The sequence below is a fragment of the Olea europaea genome, chromosome 18, assembly GCF_002742605.1.
Source record: "Olea europaea var. sylvestris chromosome 18, O_europaea_v1, whole genome shotgun sequence".
Lineage (NCBI taxonomy): Eukaryota > Viridiplantae > Streptophyta > Magnoliopsida > Lamiales > Oleaceae > Olea > Olea europaea.
In genome coordinates, this window is record NC_036254.1 from 19,676,847 (window position 1) to 19,698,212 (window position 21,366).

General features: G+C 36.1%; 1 protein-coding gene across 3 annotated transcripts; it reads left to right on the forward strand.

The window, feature by feature from the left end:
• Positions 1-368: 368 nt before the first annotated feature.
• On the forward strand, positions 369-20,390 carry LOC111367695 (WD-40 repeat-containing protein MSI4-like). 3 transcript variants are annotated; one of them, XM_022988698.1, is made up of 17 exons: positions 5,076-5,233; positions 5,328-5,395; positions 5,830-5,929; positions 10,009-10,072; positions 10,448-10,534; positions 10,677-10,739; positions 11,387-11,452; positions 11,577-11,651; positions 11,945-12,020; positions 18,079-18,241; positions 18,506-18,587; positions 19,071-19,144; positions 19,357-19,468; positions 19,562-19,636; positions 19,744-19,811; positions 19,946-20,039; positions 20,175-20,390. In XM_022988698.1, exons 3-17 carry the CDS (start codon positions 5,892-5,894, stop codon positions 20,268-20,270), a joined length of 1,233 nt encoding a protein of 410 aa, XP_022844466.1. In that variant the 5' UTR covers positions 5,076-5,233; positions 5,328-5,395; positions 5,830-5,891; the 3' UTR covers positions 20,271-20,390. The 3 variants fall into 3 exon arrangements, with proteins under 3 accessions (XP_022844467.1, XP_022844466.1, XP_022844464.1); XM_022988696.1 differs by having other exon boundaries at positions 5,076-5,395; XM_022988699.1 differs by lacking the exons at positions 5,076-5,233; positions 5,328-5,395; positions 5,830-5,929; ... (1 more) ...; positions 10,448-10,534; positions 10,677-10,739 and adding an exon at positions 369-711.
• Positions 20,391-21,366: the final 976 nt, after the last annotated feature.

The following is a 21,366-nucleotide window of genomic DNA, read 5'->3' on the forward strand; positions in this document are numbered from 1 at the left end:
TTTAATGAATATTCTTCATAGATCTTTTACAGAGAAAATAAGAAAGGCAGAAAGTCAAATTGCTCGACATGGATTTCTACTGAACACTATCTTTTATAGTTGGACAAGTTTTATCTCCATGTGCAATTTAACAATCTAATTATTTTGTCTTATTTTTTCCTTTTCAAAGAATGTGATGTTTGGTCAGTTTGAAAATACACGCAAACAGACTTTTGAGAACGATGGAGGTTGGGACTATTTCCCGTTATGTTCATATACTTTCAACAATTATGTGTGTGCTTGAGGTATTTGAGAATATATACGTTTTGCATTTGTAGTCTGTCATATCGATATGCTCGTCTTGAACATGCTAATGCTTTTTGTTTAGTCATTCATTTTATCTGTGCCCAATTATTGATTATTTTTCATGCCCCACTTTTCCTTCTGCTTCCCTCATGTATGCTGACGGTACGGTCCCAATACACTTGTATATAGCAAATTGTGGAGTTGTAAAACATAGTTTACAGCACCAGAGGACATAGCACAAGTAATGTATTTCCACAAAGATGAAGATGTTTGCTTTTTTGTCGATTAAACTATTCCTTGTTTGTTTTGCCCTCATAGTTTATTCCAGGCCTTTTTTCAACTGGTATTTTGGTTATTGTTCCAGTTCAAAGAAGGCACTCCCTCACCTTTTGTGAAGACATGGAAAACCATATACATCCTGGAGAGGTTGTACTTGTGATGGAGATAGAGATAGAGATAGAGATAGGATAAAGTTATGATTTATAGAAGATTTTAGAGTTTAATTCAAATTCTGTTTGTTTAAATTAGATAAGGTTAGTTTTAATATTTTGATAAAGTTCTAGTTTATTGGAAATTTCACTAATTTTAGGTTATTTGCTGTTTTGTAGAGGGTTTATTCATTGTTATATGGACCCTAGAATGCTAGTATAAATTGATTTCTCTTGCACTAAATTTTTCTCTCTTCTCTGATCCCCCTTCTATTTCTTGTTCCTTTTTCAATTGTTCATTGTCAAATTACTATGCTTCTGCTTCGAGCAACTTTCACTATGGTTGTGTTATCTCGTTACATAAAATAATCAGCAATAAATACTCATATTGCTTGATCTATCTTTAGTAATTTAAGCCACTGTTCAACTTTATGATTATGATTTTCAGATACTTCATTTTCCTCAAATTGTAACTGATTTGTAGCTCAAATATGTTGAAAATTTTGTTATTTTCCCCTTAACATGACCATGTAAAATGTCACCTCTTCATACTTACAATTAAAATCTATAAGTTAATAATTTTATGATAGGGTGAATTAGATCATGGTATACGAGATAAAGTCTTATGAGATGCATCCTCATGATCTTCATTGTTCGTGTTTTGCTGTCATGTTGGACAAAATCGAAGGATATGTGGATTGTGTGCATGTAGAATTTCATTGCCATCCAGATTGGAAAAATATTTTCCATTGATCTCAGGCGAATGATTGTTTCTTTTCATTCCAAACTCCATATACGCTTTGGATTTTTCTCAAGGGCATGTTTGGTAGTGATTATGAAAATTAATTTTTTTAACTGTTAGAGAGAAAAGTGGGTCCCACATGTGAATAAGAAAGTAAAAAATGACTGCTGGAATAGTGAAATAATGATAAAAAAATTGATTTTTGGGGTGAAAAATTGCTACCAAACGGGAGCCAAGACTTATATGATGCATATGAAAATCAGCATGTATACCACTTATGGACTCATTTAGAGCCTATTTGATTCCCACTTTTCTAAGAATGAGAATGAAAATAATAGTCGTTACGGGACTCACACAAGAAATAGAAAGTCAAATATAGTGGATTGATATGATGGATAACGATCATATTTTTCATTTTTGTGGCCAAAGAATAATCAAGCAAGGGCTTAATCCTAGCTGTACTGTGAACATAATTGTGAATGCACCCCCATTTGCAAAAAGTCTCAGGAAATGAGGGAAAAATGATATTGACTTCAAAACGTCTACAAACAAGAAGAAAGAAATGTGAACCATGGAACGAGACTGTATGCAGTGTTGGCCATTGGGTAATATTTAGCACATGATATTTTTCATTACTGGTTAATCGAATCGGAGAACTGCCACACAGTAGCAAGATTGTGGCCACTCATGTCCTGATGTAACCATCTATTTTCAGGCACCATATCTTACATTGCAGTCAATCTTTCTGTGTTCATTTTTTAATAAAGCTCAATGTCTTTGCATTGGGTTGGGTTCTCAATTGGGATGCTGAAACTCAGCCCAATTGTCGCTCTGTTGTAGGTGCCACATTATCTCGTCCAGATCTGGTATGCTATCCAAGGAAACCTAGACTTTAATTTGATTATGAATCATTTATCTCTGTCTGACTGAGTATTTTGAACATTGATATCGTTAGTGGTCCTTGAAACTTTGGCGGGGGTTGTAGCAGATGCTCTTACATGAATATTCCTCTGTTTAGTAATTCCAAGTTGTTTCCTTTGCCGGCAGTCTTTCATGTTTTCAAATAGATTTGTTGTAGATAATTGTCTTTTCTATGTTTTTTCTTGTTTAGGAGGTGTTTGAGCCATATTATTTTGGTAATAATGCATTCTTGAATAGTGTATTGATAGAAAATGTGTAATTAAAAAATAAGGAAAAATTTTTGATCTGCGTGTAATATTATTTTATTGAAGAATGTGTGGTTGAAATGATGTCAAATCACTGTTTAAGAATGTATTTTTTTGGAATAATGTGGCTCAAACAGCCCTTAATAATCATTTTTCAAGTATGGAATTTGGTAATTTCTTGTCCATTACCTTGCAGGTATTGATTGGGCACAAAGATAAAGCTGAATTTGCACTTGCCTTGTACGCAATAGAACCGTCCTTTTGTGCTCTCTGGAGGTCCAATAACTAGCGCATATAAATTTCACTATGACCTCGTGGCACTTGCAGTAAGAAAACTGAATATGTACCTTGTCTACCCATTAAAAATAAAAATAAAAAGTCCAACACTACATATTTCTTTTGAATTTAGATTTCACAGCTATTTATATTTTTTTCTTTTCATAAAGATGGTTTTATTATTTACCTATATGTGGGCATGTGACAAAAATAGACAACGAAATGTGAAAAATTCTCCCAACTAGGTTCTTGGTTCTTTCCAATGTAGAAGTGAAATAAGGAAAACAATATAGATCATAATATTAAGAATCGAACCAATCTACTAAATCTAGACTTAAGTAACATGTGAATATCAACTGAGTTCTAATTAACAAATATTGAAAGAATAATTGCAAGTTACTAATCTACTTGTTTGATTAATCTGCTTTCAAGTAGCGCAAAGATTCCATCACGACCGTCGTTGCCAACAACCTTAATCTTCTTGGCTAGTTTCTAAGGTGTTCATCAAGTGCTATCTCTGCAAGGAAATCAAAATTAAGCGGTGAACTGAAAAGTTGGGCAAATAAACTACAAATTGTTGAATAATAAAATAACTAGCCACTGCAAACCTTTTTTTAATAGTATTTGGTGCTTTTAGATTGACAATACCAGCGTATAAAGTTGGTACATTACTAAGCAAAAAAATTAATGCAGTTTGGTCTTCTTTTCTACATTTCATCTTTTTTCAAACGATCCATCTGAGCATATTATTCTCAGATGTGGCTTTAAACCATTTTGAAACTTTTCAGCCTAGATAGAATTTTGATTTAGTGAGGGACTGTTTTGAAAATTTCTTAAATAGTAGATGTTGCTTTGGAAAATTAATTTTTATTGCTAACTATCTGATGGACCTCGAGTCATTCTAATCACTTCGTTTCTTCCTTTTATACCTCACAGTTTTCTTAACTTCTTAGATCATCTGTTTTAAAATGTTAATTTTGAAAATTGCACTTCAGGAAGGGCAAATGAGTAGTTCTATGGAGCATCCATGATTCCATCTCTACTCTGGCAGCAGATCAGGGAGCTGTGAAGTCTCCAGGATCCATGGGTGGTTCAGTGAACTGCTAACCTTCAGACAGCCCCGCCATTCAAGCTTGAGGTATTTTCAAAGGGCACACAGATACCATTGAAGATGTTCAATTTTGCCCTTCAAGGTAGATGGCACAGTCGTAGTCAGATTTATTTATTTGGGATTGAAATCTTATACCATTTCCCCAAATTCACTCCTAAGAAATATGAACACAGTTGATATTACTTTGAATTTTTATCAGCCAATAAGTCATAAGTTTAAAGTTCCTTGTTAAAGTGTCAATGAATAAATGATTTAGAAGCTTGTTTTCATTGCTGAACTCTTTCCCTTTGTAGTGTGAAAATGAAGCTATGTTCTATACCTATACTTCTTTCGACTTGTGATAGTGTAAAGGAGTTTTGTAGCGCAACAAGTCTTGCTTATCCTGAGGGTTGCTGGAACTGGCTCTGCTCCTGTTGTTTATGTTACCTTGCTATATATTTTTTAGCATTTTAAGAGCAACTTTTTACATTTGTAAAAAGCTTATGATCAGTGACAGAAAATTTTTACCTTTATATGAAGACCCGGTTTTTTTGTCATATTTTTTTCTGTTATCACCCCTCCAACTAGGCACATTAACGATGAATGTGTAATGCATATAATATATAACTGAAATCATCCCCACTGTAGCAAGGGCCCAACTCTCATTTCCTCTGTAACTATGTAGTGCATAATATGTTATGCAGATTATTCTGTTTCTTCATCTTTTCATTTTGTTGAGTGTGTATTATTGTTTTTCATTTTCAAGGTTTATGCCCTTGTCTACGCTGTTGCATTTCAGTGAGATTGCCTGTGTTCATTATGTAAATTTCATCTGATTGGCCTTTATGGTTTTTGTTATTCCCTTGCAGGTTGAAAAGGCTCACAGTGCTGATCTTCTGTGTTGATTGGAATCAGAACAACATAAATCTGATTGTAATGGGGTAGATTTTGAACTTCCATGGAGTTAACAATTAGATATCAAGATATTTTATCACATTGATCATAATACAGTAGCACAACTGTGCTTAATATGCTGTTATATTCAGTCACTTGTAATTTTCTGTTGCTTTGATTGTACCTTTGTTTTTTGCTGTATTTGGAATCTTGTAAGGGATTGGACAAATTCTGCATGTTTCAGATCTGCGGATAATGATGTCTACGTGTTTGACGTCTAAAACTTGCTTCTGGAATTGGATCCCCCGTACACATATTGAAAGGCTGTAGTGAAGCTATCCTGTGTGTCCAGGTTTCAAACAAGCAATAAAAATGAGTTTTTAAGATGGAAAAGGTTGTTTATATGTGTTGACTAGCAATTTAACAGTGGTATATATCTGTTTCAGTGGTCTCCGGATAGATCATCCTGTCTTATGCAGAGGATGGTGTCTTGAATATCTGGGATTATGAAAAGGTGCGTTGTCACTGGCTATTCCAAATCACTTGCTTTATACTTTCTCACCTCTGTACAAAATTTATACTCTTGACGAAATTTATGAAAGCATGAAGTTCTAAATTTCCTTGAATATTATGGGAGAAGCTTATGACACACGTGGCGTGGAGAGGATTACCATTGTTCAGTAGATCTACTTAGTTTGTAGTGCCTGAAATAATTATTCACGACAGAGATTGGTAAAACGAAGGACCCAGGTCCTAAATTCATCATTATTTTTTCTACTTTGTTCATTCTCATCTTGGACAAATAAATCTATAGACTGATCGATTTTTGTAGTGTTTATATCTGTGGTAACTGTGTGCAAGTTATGGGCGACCTTCAGGTTGTTTACAGTTCAACTGTCCTAATCTTTTCTTCTCAACGCAAGTTATGATTTTTATAAAAACTTACAGGGATAAGATTGTCGACTTCCAATGGAATTAATCAGCCCCGTGGACAGTTTTCAGCGTGTCCGATGATGGTGGACAAGCTGGTGGAGGAGGTACTCTACAGGTAATGACTATTTTTCTTGTGCTCGAGTGCCTTAACTAGCCTTTACCCTACTATGCTGTCCATTTTATTTTCACAAAGTAGTGATGTAGACGATATATATCCCCTTGGTATATGAGATTATGTAAAAGCCGATGTTTAGCATGCAAATGGACCTGAACTTCAGTTTACTGTTGTTGTCCAAATCATTACTGGACCATTTCATGGCCATTGAAGGAAATGGTATGCAAAGCCCAACGCTTAATTAAAGCGATTTTCTTATCGGTGATCTGGTGCTGAGGCTAATGTAGTAATCGCTGGAGGAAAATATTGTTTTGGTAGCAAAATATTCCACTAGATCAACAACATGACAGTTGCATTGGCATATCTAGAGATGTTGATGCCGCGGGAAAACTTGGAGAGATTGTTCATAGTTTTTGGTTTGGATGAATAGGAAAATTATTTAATTCTTGAAAATTTTCTGATTATGGTGAAAATTTTGGGTTGGTGACGCTAATTTTTGATGTGAACCTCAAAAATAAGAACACGGCTTCCATTGATTTTTCAAGTAATGAAGAATAATTGGATATAGCAAAGCATTTTAATGTAGGCCCAAAGGTCTTGGCATGGTAAATTCTCCAATTAGAAAGCCGCAACTGGAGTTGGTTCTTTTCCCACATATTTTACCGGAAATGTAGTACTTTAGTTACCGTTACCGTTCTACATTAACGATAGGCTTTTCTGAAGAGAACTACAAAACCTCTTGCTATTCAAGGTGGGAACACGACACGTACATCAGTTTGATCATGAGGTGATAATGATGGTGGAACTACTTTGGCCAAAAAGTTGTTGGATGCGACTTGGATTTTTAATACTCTTTTGTCAAGGCTTCCAAGATACCTAGTAATTTTATAATTGATCAAATATATGTATACAAGAGTGCGGCTCATAGAGTGGTATTTTAGCTGGCTATAGGAAGATTGCCCTGGGTTTTTTCCTAGACCAGAAGAGCTCAAATTGCACGTTGCTAAGAGATTTAAAGAGATGGGGAAGAAAGTTGCAGTTGGGGCTGTAAATTCAGTGTTAGCCTATTTTATTTTGCCCGAGACAAGCCAGGGACAGTCAAGTACTTTGAAGAGCTTTTGAGTGTGGAACTTAATAGGGCCTAGCCACAAAGGTTCTTAGATGAGATGAAAAGCAATATAAATGTAAACCAAGACATTTTTTGGACTTTTCTCTATGAATTGGAAGGTTAGTTTAGTAATCATATCTACCCGCGCATTAATTCATATTATCTTTTTTTACAATGTTTGTTCAACTCTCTTGTTTTGCGATTTGCCTCTGATGATTATGCTCTAAAAATTGCCAACAATGCGGAGGTTTCAATTTATATGTTGTGCTGAAGGACAAACTCAAATAATTACAAAGTGCACAACAACCCCATTCAAATTCATCGAAGTCGGCGTGGGGATTGGTCAAGGATTTGGTGATTGATGTGTACAAGAGAGAATTGCTTTCATACAATGAGATTCTCTTGCCTCATTTGAAGATAGGTATGGGACCAAAATTTTTCTGGCATGATTGTTGTTTTTGGAAGATGAATCATGGAAGATGCAACCTTAAGAAGAAGTTTAACTTGAATTGGTAGACAAATTCTTGTATAGAAAGGAAACTAATGCAAGGCATCCTTCCTCTTGTTCTTAGGCTGGCAAGCCTGAACAATTGGCACACAAGCACACTTATGGGTAGATGCTAGACAGTACTTGCATATGATGATATCATTAGTGCACTCTTTAACAAAATAGGCCACACGTCTAGCTATCAACGATCTTGCCATGCTGAATGGGGGAGATAAGTATTGTTATGTACTCTTCGATAAAATAGGCTACATGTTAATTGTTGGCGACTTTGTTGTATTGAATGGAGAGATAAGCAATTGTATGACATTCGCCCATATTCGAATGCACTTGCATCCTCAAAGTGGGAAGTGAGCTTTATATCAACATGCATTCCTCTCATTGTAAGGGCATCCACACAGTTCTCTCTTGCACATCTACTCGCAGGTAACTCGGTACATACCACCTTCGACACCAACCTTCACAATATAATCCATAAGCATCAGTTTCTCGGATGGATGACTTCCAACCGCAGCGCCACATCACACGCCGAAGTAAATACACAATCTTCATCTTTGTATTATGCAATGTGCGCTCCACAAAGCACTTTGGAATAGCACATGTTCCCATTATCACAATGCCTGCTTTTCTCATCCATCTTCCCCACAACTTTCTTCATCGATTCCGCATGCTTTTTGACAAGATCTATGGCCCAAAATCTTTTTCCACAAGAATGCACGCCAATGATCTCCCACAACTAAAAGCGTACATTCGAGCAGTCTCGCTACCAACTTTCATGAACCGCAGATTTGGCTCCCGAGGTTCCATGCCTTAAGCCTTTCCTTCATTCTTAGTTTGACAAGCCCAAACAACTGGCATACACGCATGCTTATGAGTAGGATGTTAAACAATAGCTGCATATGATCATATCATTAGTGTACTCTTCTGTAAAATAGGCAGACACGCCTAGCTGTTGGCGACAATGTTGTGTCGAATGGGGAGAAAAGCATTATCATGCACTCTTTGGTAAAATAGGCTACAAAGTTGGCAATCTTGCTATGCCGAATAGGGAGATAAGCTTTCTTATTGCGTGACACAAGGCCATGTTTGCTGAGCACATTAATTACTTTAGGGTGCTAAGAATTGTAAACACTGGCAAACTTTTAACTCTTTATTTTTGCATTTATATTAGTAGTTGGTAGTTGTCATTTACTTCTTGCATAGTTGCTATTGCATTTTTTCCTTTAAAAACACACTATTGTTTTTTTCTTGGACAGAACGGAAAAAAGATATAGCATTAAAGTTGTTTCACTCCCAATTCTTCTCCTTTGACATTGACTCGAAGCAACCCAACCTCCTCTAGGGTTTAGATTTTAACCTAGTTCTTGATTCCTACTTTAGAATGGATAGAGGAAGAAGATCTGGGAAGGGTAAGATCAAGTATAACCCAGGCTTTGATTGGAAAGAAAGAGCGATGAGAGAGAAAATGGAGAAATCACTGGAAGGGGATGGATCAGCGGGGGTGAAAACGGAATACGACAAGTGGAAATTGACGATCCCGGTTCTCTATGACTGGTTTACTAACCATAGCCTTGCCTGGCCCTCTCTATCTTGCCGGTGCTTTTTTCTCTATCTAGAAATTAGTTATATATTTTAATACTATTTATACAAGTGGTTAATTTTATTTTACATTAAATGATCTAGATTATTCAATTGAGCTTCCAAAAAAATGCAGGGAATTATGGAGAATTATGACTTAGCATTGCATGCCGCTCTTGGATTTTATTTCTTAGATTGCTGCTTATGGTGGTCATATATTTTGTTCCATGTTTGATTACTGAGAAGAATGGAAAGCTAGAAAGGCGAAAATGGAAATATATACTTTCATAACTTTTAATGTATTATTAGGTCTTCATTTTCTTATTTTTTCTATCTTTATTTATTTTATGATTTTATATATATTTCATCCTGCTCTAGGTTGCTAAGAAATGTGAACAATGAATAATTTTCTTATCATGGATAAATGTTGCATTGTATTTTCTTTAAATCCACCAGCCCCGCCCAAAACGCATGGAAGAAAAAAAATACTGATGGTACATTTGTTGGCTTTAAACTCGATCAATTATACAAGACTGAGAAACTTCAGGAGGAAAAGGGGAAAATAGGAAATGTTAACTTATTTTTGTCTGGAGATTTAGATGGTTATGAATCAATTCTCCATTTAATTGCTAAGTTAAAGTATGAAAATTTAAAAATTCACATCCGACATGTATGCTGTATCTTTATGTTCTTTTACTTATTTTAATTTTGGTGCATTTGTGTGGTATGGGAATTGCTGATGCATTTATTAGCTACAAACTTGATCCTGTATTTGTTTGACGAAGCATTGTAAGAGTGAAAAATGGGAAAATGCAAATTGTGCCTTAGTTTTATTTTTGTTGTCTTATTAATGGTTTATATATAAATGATTATTTATCTTCATGCCAGATGGGGTCGGCAACTGGAAGAATCTACTTACAAGTATCCTCAGCACTTCTACCTTGGTGAACAGGCATGTCAGACTTTTTTGATAGCCTAAAGTATTCCATCCAAGCAATGGTTTTTTTTTTGTTAGCTAGTTAAATGTTATTTTCTAGAACAGTTCTAAAGCTGTACTTGTCAAGATGGAAACCTGTACATATTTGGACTTGGTATCATTTTTAATGAAGATTCTTTCATGGATTTTTTCCCCAGAGAAAATAAAAAGGCTGAAAGTTAGAGTGCCCCACATAATTTTTTGTTGAATAATATTTTGATAATTGAAAATCACTTTAGCACACCTTAACTGTTTTGATCAGTTTATCATCAATTTCATTTGTTATGCCATATCTCAATCATGTTTAAACCCAACCCCCCCCCCTCCCTCCTGCTGCTTCCCGTAATGCAGACTGATGGTAGCGTTCCTAATACACTTCTCATAGCAAAGTGTGATGTTGTCAAACGTAGGGTTGCAGCAGCAGAGCATATAGCAAAGGTGATGTATTTACATATAGATTATGTGTTTTTCTTTTTACTATAAAACTATTCCTTATGTATTCTCATCCTTCAAGGATATACTCTGGGCTAACCTAATACGTACTTACTTCTCAACTGTTGTTCTTTTATCAAAATTTCAGTTCGATGAAAATGCACGCTCACCGTTTGTCAAAATTTGGAAAACCATTTTACATCCTGGAGAGGTATCTGTCACTATTATTGTTTTATCTGCTGTGGAATATAATTATCACTATCATTGTTTTATCTGCTATGGAATATAATTAGCAATGAACATTAATAACCTATTTTATCTTTTTAAATTTTAATTGGCCCTTATTCTATGTTGTTCAATTTTTTGGATGGTTCTTTGTGCTTAGATTTTAGCTGATTGTAGCTCAAATATGCTGAAAACCTATAATGTTTCTACAAGTTAATCAAAAGAATAACAAGTCATTTACCAGAGCTCTTTTTATCTAGAGAGCTTGTGCAAGCACCACATAGTCGCTTAAATTTTGTCCAAATGGATAATCAAGGGAAAAATATGTGTAAAATAAACTCAATAGGAATTTTCTCGTTCACTGCGGACTAATATTCTTTTGACAATATTTCAGTATTTAGATCATTTGAAAATCATTACATGTACCGTCCAGTATGGACTTGTGGAAACCTGATTGTACTGTGATTTGAATGCACCCCCATCACCCAAAATATCCTAGTAAGGAAAATGAAGAATTTAAACTCCAGCATGTGTACAAACTAGGAAGAAATGCAATGATCAACGTGGAACCATGGAACTTGTTTTTATACGGTGTTGGAGTATCTAATAGCATGTGATGATGTTTGATTGCAGGTGAATCGAATCAGAGAACTACCAGAGAATAACAAGATTGTGGCCACACATACTGACAGTCCTAATGTAACCATTTATTTTGGGATGTCACAGCTTAATTTGCCATCAATCTGTTTATGACATTTCGTGGTTTGGTATAATACTATTTTGTGAATTTATTACACAACTTGATGTCTTTCAATTGGGTTAGGTTCTCATTTGGAATGTCGAAACTCAGTATAGGCGTGAACCCGTTAAAGGTGCCAAAGCATCTCGTCCAGATCTGGTATGTAGTCCAAGGAACCTACACTGCAATTTACAATGTGTAAACTGTCTTTCTGATAGATACTGTTTCAATGTTGAATTCTAATATCATTAAATGCACATTGAAGCATTCTTGTTCTACTAGAGTATTTTGTTTTGGTATTTCAAGCTGTTTTCTTTGTTGTCGTTCTTTTGTATTTTCATTATGATTTTGCATCCTAATCTTGTGGTTAATTTCTTTGCTATGTTGTTTCCTGCTTAATTGTCATTGTTCAAGTATGGTACTTTGATATTTTCATACCCATAACCTTGCAGGTACTGATTGGCCATCAAGATAATGCTGATTTTGCACTAGCCATGAGCCAAACAGAGCATTTTGTGCTCTCTGGAGGTCAAACAATTACTACCTATATAAAATGTGAAGATTTCATGATATATGTTGTATAATAACTTAATAACACTTCCAAAAGAGAATTGATTAAACATCTCCTGTATCTGATTAACTCATATATTTGTTGATTTTGTGACATTGAGTTGCAATTTAGCGATTAGTACAGTGTTTTAAAAAAAATTATTGATGGATGTTGTGTGGAAGAATTTATTAGCCACTCTGCTAGCCCCGCCTACAGTCTGCAATGGTGAAACTAAGAGATTTTTCAGAAAAGATGATGCAATATATGTTCTCGACATTGTTTTATAGATGTACTTTTAGTATGACCTTGGTGTTCGGAAAACTGAAAATGTACCTATTATACCCATTTCCAAAAACTTTTGACACTACGTGATTTATTTTAGTTGAGAATTCTCAATTATCTTTGTTTTTCTTTTCCTAAAGATGTTTTTGAAGATGAGCAAATGTTTGTAATAATTGTGGACTGTTACCGTATATAACAATGAAGATATCTTCCCATATTTATATTTTTTATATTCTTAGGGATTGTATAGCATATATAGGATTTAATTTCCTTGTAAGGCCAATTTTCGATTTGTATATATATTGAGAAGAGGGTAGCATGTAAGGGACGGGTTTTTCTCAAGAAATCTCAAAAGCTATTTCTTCCTTTTGAATTCTGAATTAATCTAACATGGTATCAGAGCTTGGTACCTGATTCTTGCCGTCGATTCTCCTTGGGCAACTCAATCTGGGTTGTGTTTGGCGCTTCTGGTCGTCGATTCTTGGTGGGCGATTCGGCGCTTCTGGTCGCCGGGTTCTAGTTCTGGGACTGGGTTGTGTTTGGCGCTTCTGGTCGTCGATTCTTGGTGGGCGATTCGGGGCTTCTGGTCGCCGGGTTCTGTTGGATTTCTTGGCTTCTCTTCCCAGTCGACTCTCTCAGTTGTTTGGGTCTCCAATTCCAGCGAGGGTTCTTGGTGGTGTTCGCTGTCTAGTGTGAGTCGGGTGGCTGGGCTCGTTGTCTGGTGTTTGGTTTGAAGGGTGCAGTGGGTTGAATTCAATAATCTACAAGAGTATTTTATTTGTTCAATAATAATATAGTGGGCTATTTATTTCATCATGTCTTTGGATTCGTTTCACATTCGTTTTACTGGAAAGAATTATTCTGCTTGGGAGTTTCAATTTCAATTATTTGTCAAAGGAAAGGAGTTATGGGGTCATATTCATGGAAGTGGTCCCACCCCTACAGATGTCGATGCTTTATCTAAGTGGGAAATAAAGGATGCTCGGGTTATGACATGGATTCTTAGCTCGGTTGAGCCTCACATTGTACTCAATCTGAGACCGTATAAAACAGCCGCTGATATGTGGAATTACTTGAGCAAGATTTACAAGCAGGACAATACGGCTCGGCGTTTCCAATTGGAATATGAGATGGCTAATTTTACCCAAGGAAATCTTTCAATTGAGGATTATCATTCGAGTTTTCAAAATATCTGGACCGATTATTTGAATATTGTTTATACTAATATTCCCGTTGCAGCTCTTTCTGCTGTTCAAAAAGTGCATGAAACAAGTTAGAAAGACCAATTTTTGATGAAGCTGCATTCAGATTTTGAGATTGCACGTTCTAATCTGATGAATTGTCATCCGGTACCATCTTTGGATGTATGTTTGAGTGAACTTCTCCGTGAAGAACAACGTATCTTAACTCAAGCAACCTTGGAACAAAGGACTGCTGTCGACACTCCGATTCCTGTAGCTTACGCAGTACAAGGGAGGAATAGGAATCGGGACACGCGTAATAACCAGTGCTATAACTGTAAAGTTTTTGGTCACCTTGCTCGGGATTGTCCTAAGAAATCTTGTCATTACTGCAAGAAATCGGGTCATATTCTCTCAGCTTGTCCCATTCGCCCTGAAAGGAAACACAGCACAGCATATCATGCCTCCACTGATGCCTCTGATGCCTCTAGTTCTACTACTTTGCATATTGCCTTGCAAGTTGCTCCTAGTCCAAATCCGAACACACTCACTCCTGAAATGGTACAACATATGATTTTTTCTGCTTTTGGAATCTCAGGTAATCACTCCACTTCTTCTAAGCCATGGTTTTTTGACTCCGGTGCCTCTAATCATATGACTAATACAACTGATCTCCTTTCCAATGTCAAAAAATATGATGGCAATATGAAAATTAATACCGCCGATGGCAATTCTCTGCCTGTAAGTGCTATTGGTGATCTTTCCCCATCCTTACCTGACGTTTTTGTATCTCCTGCTCTTTCTACGAATCTTATCTCTGTTGGTCAATTGGTTGACAATAATTATAATGTCCATTTTTCTCGCTCTGGCTGTGTTGTGCAGGATCCAGTGTCCGAGAAGATGATCGCGAAGGGGCCTAAAGTGGGACGGCTATTCCCTTTACATATTTTTCCTTCCCCAGTCATTCCCCGTTTTCCTTTACTTTCCTTAGCATGTAGTACTGATAATACTGGAAATAAAATGTGGCATAAACGTTTAGGCCACCCAAACTCGGATGTACTTCGTACTTTACTTAATTCTGGTTTATTGGGAAATAAAACAAGTTCTTTACTTAATCTTTCGTTTGATTGTACAACTTGCAAAATTGGCAAAAGTAAAGTTCTACCGTTTCCTTCTCATGCATCTCATGTCTCACACTATTTTGATATTATCCATAGTGATGCTTGGGGGATTGCCCCTGTTGTTTCTCATGCACACTACAAGTATTTTGTTACTTTCATTGATGACTTTAGTCGCTTCACTTGGGTTTATTTTTTAAGGGCTAAGTCTGAAGTTTTCTTATGCTTTAAGCGATTTCTTGCTCTTCTTGAGAATAAGTTTTCTACCACTATCAAAATCCTACGATCCGACTTTGGGGGAGAGTATATGTCTAATGAGTTTCAAGCCTTTCTCCAAAGCAAAGGAATCATGTCTCAGCGTTCTTTTCCTTCGACACCGCAACAGAATGGTGTTGCTGAACGAAAAAATCATCTTCTAGATGTGGTACGGACTCTTTTACTTGAATCATCCGTTTCTCCTCGTTTTTGGTGTGAAGCACTATCTACTGTTGTTCTTCTAATTAATCGTTTACCATCTCCTACATTAAATCATGATTCACCTTACTTTAGGTTGTTTGGTCGTCCTCCATCATATTTTGATCTTCGTACATTTGGTTGTGTCTGCTTTGTGCATCTCCCTGCTCATGAACGACATAAACTTACTGTTCAGTCTGTTAAATGTGCTTTTCTTGGCTATGCTACCTCACAAAAAGGATATGTTTGTTATGATCCTAATGCTCGTCGTATTCGTGTCTCTAGAGATGTGGTTTTCTTTGAAAATCAATATTTCTTTCACTCTCATGTTGAGCCGCTATCTGCAACATTCTCTCATTTGCCGAGTTTTTCTGATTCCCCTCCGGTTGTGGAAAGGTTTAAACATGGTTTTGTGTATGCCCGCCGTCGTCCACATGAGTCTATTTGTACTCCCTCTATGCCCCCTCGTGATCTCGACTCAACACTTGATCCTGCTACAGCTGTCACCAATCTTCGTCGATCTACTCGTCCTTCTCGACCTCCTGATCGGTATGGTTTCTCTCCCCCTGTTTCCCTCGTAACTACTTTATCATCTATTTCTATTCCCTCTTGCTACAAACAGGCTATGGAACATAAGTGTTGGCGGGATGCAATGCAAGCAGAACTTCATGCCCTTGAGGAGAATCATACTTGGGACATTGTTCCTTGTCCTTCTACGGTCAAGCCTATAGGGAGTAAATGGGTTTTCCCAGTCAAACTTTGGCTTGATGGTTCTTTGGATCGATACAAAGCTAGACTTGTAGCTCTGGGTAACAAATAGGAATATGGGGTAGACTATGAGAAAACATTTGCCTCTGTTGCCAAAATGACCACGGTTCGAACAATCTTGGCTCTTGCTGACTCCCAGTCATGGCAACTACATCAGATGGATGTGAAGAACGCTTTTCTTCATGGTGATCTTCAAGAGGAGATTTATATGAAACTTCCTTCTGGTTTACCTGCTACTTCTCCTCATGATGTTCGTAAGTTAAGGCGATCTTTGTATGGGCTCAAGCAGGCCCCCCGGGCATGGTTTGAAAAATTTCGTGGTACGCTTCTTACATTCGATTTTACACTAAGTCAGTTTGATTCTTCTCTCTTCTTCCACAAGTTTGCGACAGGCATTGTTCTCCTTTTGGTGTATGTGGATGATATAATTATTACTGGAACTGACTGTAGTTTGATTATTAAACTTCAAAATATGTTGCATGCTACTTTCCATATGAAGGACATGGGTCACCTCACTTACTTCTTAGGGCTGGAAGTTCATCATCGAGACAATGGCATTTTCTTAAACCAGCATAAGTATACTCAAGATCTTATCACATTAGCTGGTTTGGAGGATACCTCTTCGGTTGATACTCCTATGGAAGTAAATGTGAAATTCAGAAGAGATGAAGGGGATCTCCTGGATGATCCCACACTCTATCGTCGGTTGGTTGGGAGTCTTATCTATCTGACCACTACTAGACCGGACATCTCATATGCTGTCCATCAAGTGAGCCAGTTAATGTCTTCTCCTCGACATCTTCACCTTGCTGCAGTCCGCCGCATTATTCGTTATCTTCGCGGGTCACCTTCTCGTGGGTTGTTCTTTCCTACAGGGTCATCTCTTCAGCTTGTTGCTTATAGTGATGCTGATTGGGCTGATTGCCCGAATACACGTCGTTCTACTACGGGCTGGTGTGTGATTTTTGGTGATGCATTGATCTCTTGGAAATGTAAGAAACAAGATCGTGTCTCTAAGTCCTCTACTGAGGCCGAGTATCGTGCAATGTCTATGGCTTGCTCAGAAATTATATGGTTACGCGGTATTCTGGAGGAGATGGATTTTCCTTAAGCTAATTCTACACCTCTTCATGCTGATAACACGAGTGCTATCTGTCTTTCATGAGTGCACCAAGCACATTGAAGTTGATTGTCATTTTATCCGCGATACATTGGAGGGTCGGGTTATATCTCTTCCTTACATTTCTTCTGATCTTCAAGTGGCCAACATCTTCACCAAGGCTTTGACTCGACAACGATATCAATTTCTTGTTAACAAATTGTTGCTGGTTGGCTTCCGCCACATCAATTTGAGGGGGGATGTTACCGTATATAACAATGAAGATATCTTTCCATATTTATATTTTTTATATTCTTAGGGATTGTATAGCATATATAGGATTTAATTTCCTTGTAAAGCCAATTTTCAATTTGTATATATATTGAGAAGAGGACAGCATGTAAGGGACGGGTTTTTCTCCAGAAATCTCAAAAGCTATTTCTTCCTTTTGAGTGTTGAAAATATAAAGTGAAACATGAAGATGCTCCTGATGTGCTCTTTATTTATTTCCTCCTTGTAGAAGTGATATAGCGAATTCTTTAAAATATTTATGGTTTTATATTATCATTCCTCATGGATAAATTTTGGAGATTTAGCCTTTGTTTGTCTTCTTTTAAAAATTAAATTGTTTGCTACAGTAACATTCTCCACTACACATTCACACAATAAAATATTCTACACACAAACCAATAAAGCTTCTTTAAATTTCAACCATACATTCTCCAAAAAATACTATTCAAAACTCTATATTTTCTCCCATAATGGAAGACAAACAGGCTCTTAATGTAGTGTTTTTTGGTTTCTTCTATTTTTCATCGTTCTTATTTTCTCCCTGGAAAAATCATTTTAGCATTTATCAAATAACAAGTTGATCCACGGGTTCGTATTATTACCATATGGGGCTTTAATCCATTTCGTAATTTTTTGTTCTGTATAGAGTTTTTGGTAATATATGTGATTTAGTAAAAGGGCACTTTCTGGACCTTCATTACATTGTCTCTTTTGAAAAATTAAGTATATTTTTTGTTCAAACTGCTACATTTAGTTCGACTATCTTATATTTCTTCTTTTTACCCCTACAGTTCTCTCAACTTGTCTAAGATTTATGTAGTCAATTTTGTAAGTTTCATGGCAGGGAAGGACAAGTTAGTTGTTTTATGGAGCATCCATGACCACATCTCTTCACTGGCATTAAATTGTGGACCTATGCGGTCTACAGACAACCGCACTGTTCGAGCTCGAGGTATTTTCCAAGGGCACAGGGAGACTGTTGAAGATGTTCAGTTTTGCCCTTCAAGGTAACTGGCACAGTTTGAGATGAAAATTTTAACCATGGGCCACAGTGTCACTTTTAACGAATATGAATGATAGATGGAGAAGGATATGATATTGAATTTTTATCATCTGGCTAGTCATCTGTTTGAAGTTTCTAATGAAATGTCAAATGAATAAATAATGAAGAAGCACACTTCTGTTGCTGAAGTCTTCCTGTTTTATTTGGAATCGATAAAATGTGAAGGTATGTCCATATATACTTATACTTGTTTCAACTTGTGATATAGTGCTCAGGAGTTCTGCAGCGTTGGTGATGATTGTTGTCTTATCCTATGGGATGCAAGAACTGGCTCTGCTCCTGTGGTTAAGGTTATCTTGCTTCTTTTTCTTTTCACCAATCTAAGAGCGTCAATTTACATCTGAGAAATGTTTTTCTTGCAAAATTTTTAACCCTCTAAAGGAAGACCTGGCAGTTTCATTTTTAAACTTTCACAATTAATTCTTCTAATAAGTCGCATAATCGATAAACTTGTATTGATGTGTAACTGAAAGCCTTCCTCCTTAGGAAGAACTAGCTTTCCCTCTCTTTATAACTACATGTTCGTGAGATGTTAGTTAGAGTGCGGATGATTCTATCTCTTAACCTTTTGATTTTGTTGTGCTTATATTGTTACCATTGTTTAGTTTGTCTATCGTTTCATTTATCATAATGATTTTTCCCTGAAGGATCTATTTTTAAGTTACTTTGCCAACATCTGCACCATTGCATTTACTAATGTACCGGCTGTAGTACTTGTTTATTGTGCAAATGTCATCTGATTGGCCGTTGTGGTTCTGCTTATTTCCACACAGGTTGAAAAAGCTCACGAGGCTGATCTTCACTGTGTAGATTGGAACGCGAATGATGCAAATCTCATTTTGACTGGGTACTTTTTTTTTATCTTTGGTCGAGTTGACAATTATAAATCCTAGCTGTTTAAACACGTTGGTTATAATGCAGTGGGACAACTGTAATTTTCTGTAATTCTAGCTGAATATGGCATTGTATTCAGTGACTTATAATTTTCTGTTACTTTGATTGTATTTTTTACTTATTATTGTATTTGGAGTCTTGTCAAATAACGCCTGCACCCTTCAGATCTGCTGATAATAGCATTTGTATATATGATCGTCGGAAACTCTCTTCTGGAGGAGTCAGATCCCCTGTACAGATATTTCAAGGCCATAGTGATGCTGTCCTGTGTGTCCAGGTGCCAGACATGTTGTGTACACGAGTGTTTAAATGGAGGGTGTTAATGTGTGCGTTAAATATCAACTTAACAGCGTTATATTTCCCGTTTCAGTGGTGTCCAAGCAAGACATCTGTCTTCGCCAGTGGTGCAGAGGATGGTAACTTAAACATCTGGGATTATGAGAAGGTGGGTGTAGACAAACGTAATAATACTATGAACAATTTTCGTGATAAAACACGCACTAAAAGAATGACAAGGAGCATTTTTATCCGGTGTTTATTCATGACAAGCAGGTGGGCAATGCTGGAACAAGACCTTCAAATTGTCCCCCGGGCCTATTCTTTCAGCATGCTGGACACAGGTCTCAAGTTTATCATTGATTGCATTTTCATCCATGACAAATAAATTTGTAGACTCGTCCATTATCAAGTTTTTACCTGTTGATTGTTTTGTACTCTTGAAGTTGGAAAAATGATTGTACTGAACTATTCACAGGGGAAGGGTCGTCGAATTCCACTGGAACGCATCAGATCCTTGGACAATGATGAGCCTTTCTGGTGAAAAAACTGGGCGCGGAGGTACATTACAGGTAAGAATTTCTTGTGCTGGAGTGTAGTTCAATAAGGCTTTAGTGAATATGTGTACATGAGTGAGATTATAAAACTGCTGGTTGGTAGTCGAGCGCCTTATCCAAACAAGTAATATTATTGTCATTTTGGCACAGATATGGCGGGTGATGGACATGCTTTACCGTCCAGAAGAGGATGTCCTAGCTGAACTGAATGAGCTGAAATCTCATGTGCGGATTTGCTCGTCTTGAGAAACTAAACTTGTGGTGTTGTTGAATTCTATTCAAGGACTTGAAAAATATTTCAGGGTTTAATTTTACATGAGATTGTAATGATGATAAAACTAGAAGTTTTTGCTGCTGCATTAAACTTGAATCCCCGGAAATCTCTCTTTGTTATAATTTTTTTTCTTGCATCTCAATTTTATTGTTACTTTTGAGATTTACATATGTCACCTCGTCTAAGCCTTGGTTTCCATTCTCCGTCCATGCGACTAATATATAGGTCAACTATTGTAGTCATTCTATGTGTCAGTTTGTTACTAAACATTAGCTTATTATTTGAAGTAAGATAATTGTAGGAAATTAATGGCTTAAATAACAAATTTTGATACAAGGTGCCTTGTAGGATGACTGCTATAGTTGTCGACTACAAATAACATCATTTTATTTGAAAATTTAGTGGAGATAAAACTAAGTTTGTGAATATTAATATGGGAAAATTTCATAACTAAGAAATTAATTATGGCACATTTCAAAAACAAGAAAACAAGTTTCAAATTTCTAAAATCAGATTTTTATTAAAAATTATTTCTAATTTAATTAGTTAATTAATTATTTTATTAATTAAATATATTTAGGTCACGGATCTATACAATTTGGTCACAAATTAATAATATAATTAGTTACTTATTATTTTTTGGTCACAAATAAAAAATTTTATGTCACAAAATTTTTACGATCACAATTCAAAAAATTTTTAAGTTACAATTTGTTTATTGGTCACAAATTCAAAAATAATTAGTCACGGATTAATTTTTAGTCACGATTTATCATATTATTGGTCACAAATTAAAAATTTTATTGATCACATTATTTTTCGATCACGAATAAAAAATTTTATAGGTCACAGATTAATTTTTCGGTCACAACTCAATAAATTATAAGTCACAAACACAAATTTTATACGTCAAATATTATTTTTCGATCACGAATTAAAAATTTTATAGGTCACAGATTAATTTTTCGATCACAACTCAATAAATTATAAGTCACAATTTTTAGGTCGCGTATTATTTATTAATTTTAGTCACGAATTAATTTTTAGTCACACTTATCAATTTATTGG

Excerpts from the sequence above, each read along its gene's own strand:
- LOC111367695 (XM_022988696.1), top strand. The coding sequence starts at position 5,892 with ATGATGGTGGACAAGCTGGTGGAGGAGGTACTCTACAG. Across the intron at positions 10,073-10,447 it reads ACTTCTACCTTGGTGAACAG|ACTGATGGTAGCGTTCCTAA; the intron begins GCATGTCAGACT and ends CCCGTAATGCAG. Across the intron at positions 10,535-10,676 it reads CAGCAGAGCATATAGCAAAG|TTCGATGAAAATGCACGCTC; the intron begins GTGATGTATTTA and ends TCAAAATTTCAG.